At 45.7% G+C, this 4080-nt stretch overlaps 1 protein-coding gene across 1 annotated transcript; it reads left to right on the top strand.

The window, feature by feature from the left end:
* The first annotated feature begins 1815 nt into the window (after positions 1-1815).
* Positions 1816-4080, top strand: LOC119420284 (terminal nucleotidyltransferase 5C-like). The gene is made up of 2 exons (XM_037687673.1): positions 1816-2404; positions 3485-4080. Exons 1-2 carry the CDS (start codon positions 1816-1818, stop codon positions 4078-4080), a joined length of 1185 nt encoding a protein of 394 aa, XP_037543601.1.

Here is a 4080-nt window from a genome sequence, read left to right as displayed (position 1 = left end):
ACGTCAGCGACACGCCAACCATGGTGTTCATGTCTCCAGGTGATTGACAGAGCAGTGAGTCACCTCAAATAAACAACAATGCAACAAATCCAGCTTTAAATCTTTCATTAAAACTATTTATAGGCGAGAGAGACGGTTGCTTAATTAAATGAATAAAAATATCTCCAAAGGCATTGTAAAGAGTTCTCAACATCATTCATGTGTCTGCTTTTAAGAATTTTTAATTAAATGCCTCGAGTGTTTTTATGATAGGGACAACATATTGATTTGATTCTACAGCCCCATGTCCAATAAATCCAAATAAATCCATTCAGATTCTATTTTTTCGCTGTACAACTGATGCTAATTTGTTTTAATTTCTGGACTTAACTCATGTATGAACAGAAAAGTAAAAATAACAAAATCTACATTTATCATTAGCGCCTTACTGTATTTTGTTGTCATCGAGCTGCAGCTCACCGGACAAGCTACTACTGTGTTCTCCACCATGAGAACTATTGAGAGTTCAGATCTTATAAAAGGGGAAACAATTATGAAGAGTTATTATCTTACCTGTTGTAGATGGCTCTTAAGCAACCTTAGTTTGAAGAAACAGAATTAAATCTGACAGAACTAACGGTTAAAACACCAAGTGGAGCCAAGACGATGGTGGACTTCTGTAGTCATAAAACAACTCCATCTTCATCTTGGACTGCTGCTCCGTAGTCAGGTCACGGAGGTAACAGTTCCAGGCGAGAAACCCAGACATCCTTCTTCCCAGCGACACTTTCCAGCTTGTCCTGGAGGACCCTGAGACGTTTCCAGACCAGAGAAGATACACAGTCCCTCCAGCGACTTCTGGTCTGCCTCCTACCAGTGGGACGTGTCTGGAAATCCTCTAAAGGAAGGTGTCCAGGAGACATCCTAATCAGATGCTTGAACCACCTCAACTGACTCCTTTCAATGCTGAGAAGCTGTGGCTCTACTCCATGCTCCCTTTGGATGATGGAGCTCCTCACCCCATCTCGAAGGCTGAGGCCGCCTACCCAGAGAAGGAAGCTCATTTCAGCTGCTTGTATCCGGGATGTCCTTCTTTCCATCATGATTCAAACCTCAAGACAACAGATGAGGGTCGGAACCTAGACAGACCAGTAAATCAAGAGCTTTGCCTCTTTCTCCACCACAACTGACTAAAGCAACACCCTCATTACTAGGGATGAGGCCCCAGTCTGTCGATCCATAGCCTATTCCATCCTACCATCACTGGTGAAAAGATGTCCAGATACTTGAACTCCTCCACCTGCCATCTTTCCAAACATTTCTTGCAAACACCTTTTATAATCGTTTACGGTTCAGTCACTTGCACATAACATAGTGATATAGTTTTAAAACAGCAGCATTATACTTTGGTCGTGGCCTCGCTTGAACTAAAGTCATCGTCAAAGACCTATCTACAACAGGCAATATATAAATTGTGCATAATGTTTTCAAATACACAACTTCAAAATATTTGAGCTATTTCTTTAATGTTAAATTTCTGTGTTTAGTGTCTGGCTAGCTGGACCATTCAGACAAGAGGGAAATTATGTTAAATTCACAAAGGTGAAAACTTTCATGTAGATAATTTAATGATAAATATCTTTAAGGATAAGGATGTCTATGTTGACTTCAATTTTTGTTAAAAGAAAAAAATCTTCCACGTACAGTGGAATCTGTGGCCCAAAGACATAAGGGATAAATGTTTATCTCTTGTGTTTTTATTCTCTGATCTCAAATCTGTTTTATTGCATCATCTGTGAGCCATAATGTTAGACCTCTCTTTCACAGGTGAGGACTATGGACCCTAAAACAGAGAAGAGGTTCCACAACTTGACCCTCGAGCAAGTCCAGGCTCTTGACCAAGTCCTGACTGAGGTGATCCCAATCCATGGGCGGGGAAATTTTCCCACGCTGCAGGTGAGAGCAAAAGACATCATCCGAGTGGTGAAGGACCGGCTGATCGAAAGAGACATCCAGGTTAAAGACATTCGCCTTAACGGAGCGACTGCCAGTCACATCCTAGTGAGGGATAACGGCCTGGGCTACAGAGACTTGGACATCATTTTTGGAGTGGAGCTGCCCAGGCAGGAGGACTTCCAGGTGATTAAGGAGGTGGTGCTGGGCAGCCTGAGAGACCTCCTCCCCTGTGGAGTCAACAGACGGAAGATCACCAGCCTCACAATGAAGGAAGCATACGTGCAAAAGATGGTGAAAGTCTTCAACGAGCATGACCGGTGGAGCCTGATCTCACTTTCCAACAGCAGAGCCAAAACAGTGGGACTCAGGTTCGTCAGCTCCCTTCGAAGGCAGTTTGAGTTCAGCGTGGACTCTTTCCAGATCATCTTAGATCGCATGCTGGAGTTCTACTGGGAGACGGAAAAGAAACAAGGAGCACAGATGGCACTGACTGCTGAGGACTTGTCTAAAAGAGACAATGACAAGGATGCCAATGAGGAGCAAGAACAATCCAGCGGCTCTAAAGACGACAAAGAGGAAAAAGATTCAACAACCAGAACAGATACTCCACATCTGGATGAAGCTGGTGCTGCATTTGCTGGAGACCTTCATGAAGAGGAAGATGAAAAGCACATGGCACAGCAGGTGTCTGAACCTGAGATAAATGCCTTACAGCAGGTGGAAGATGCGGATGATATCGAAGATGTTCCTTCAGAGGACATATCAGAAGTGTTTGAACTTTGTGAAGAAAGCGAGCAACAAAAGGAATCATTTAATTGTGATTATCCCTTAGCGGCATCCCCAAACACTTTCTTTAAAGATGACGTGGATCCAACGATGACACATGATTGTTTAAATCTCCAAACAAAGGAGGAACTACGTGAATTGGTGTCTGTAACCACTGCTGAAACATCAACTTCACAGGAGGTAACCATTTGTGAAAAGAGTACACAGTTAGAAGTAGATGACAGCAGGACTGAAAATACCCCAGTCATCCAAGTTTCACACTCAGAATTCTCCTTTCCTCCCCCAGCTAAAAAGACTTGCAGCACAGACCGCAGTACTTGCAGTACTCCGGCACAAGACATTGTACCGGAGTACTACCCTTCGCCCAAATTACAGAGAAAAATGTCTCGGAAGTTGATCAGCAAGCCTGAAAAATGGTCCCTGCTTACTGATGTATCTGACATCACTACACAGCTCTTCGTACCCATAGAAATACTGAAACCTGTCCAGCCAACTCATCCCACGCAGGATGGTACGCAAGTTTGTGGCTCAGATGTTCCATGCTCAAAATCAGAACCATTTGAAGGTAGTGGTGCCCCTACTGTTTCCACTTTCAGTCCAGCCAGGGCACCTCAGGAAGGCCCAAGTACAGAACAAACGGTGAAGCCAAAACATTCGAAGAAGCCACCTGATTTAGAGGCTCAAAACCAAACATGTGCAACAAACACGCCTGTAGGAAACTTCGGTTCTGAGCCTGCAGACGCCGTCTCAATGTGCTCATGGATCACGGCTGAAGGGGAACCCATCATTGCCGTCGAAGCCAAGTGCATGTATGGAGACTTTGACCAGGCGATGGACCATCTTCGCCACCGCCTAATCGCCACCAACAACCCAGAGGAGATCCGCGGAGGGGGGCTGCTAAAATACAGCGACTTGCTGGTGAGGAACTTCAGGCCAGCCAGCGAGACCAAGATCAAGTCTTTGGAGCGTTACATGTGCTCCCGCTTCTTCATCGACTTCCCTGACGTGAGCGAGCAGCAGCGAAAGATCAAGGCTTACTTGCAGTGCCACTTCGTTGGCAGCGAGGAGGCGAGCAAGTATGACTACCTGATGACCCTGCGGCGGGTGATAGACGAAAGCACGGTGTGTTTGATGGGGCACGAGAGGAGGCAGACGCTCAACATGATCACCGTCCTGGCTTTGAGGGTACTGGGCGAACAGAATGCCATCCCCAACACGGCAAACGTCACTTGCTTCTATCAGCCGGCGCCGTACATGACAGAGCCCATTTACAACAGCTACTTCATCCCTCAGGCCCAGCCCCCACTCGTCTACCACCCCTACCCTCTACACGTCCACATGCAGACTGGACTTGTGTAG

This window comes from Nematolebias whitei, chromosome 14 (genome assembly GCF_014905685.2).
Source record: "Nematolebias whitei isolate Nwh7 chromosome 14, NemWhi1, whole genome shotgun sequence".
Lineage (NCBI taxonomy): Eukaryota > Metazoa > Chordata > Actinopteri > Cyprinodontiformes > Rivulidae > Nematolebias > Nematolebias whitei.
This window is presented reverse-complemented; position numbering and strand designations above follow the sequence as displayed.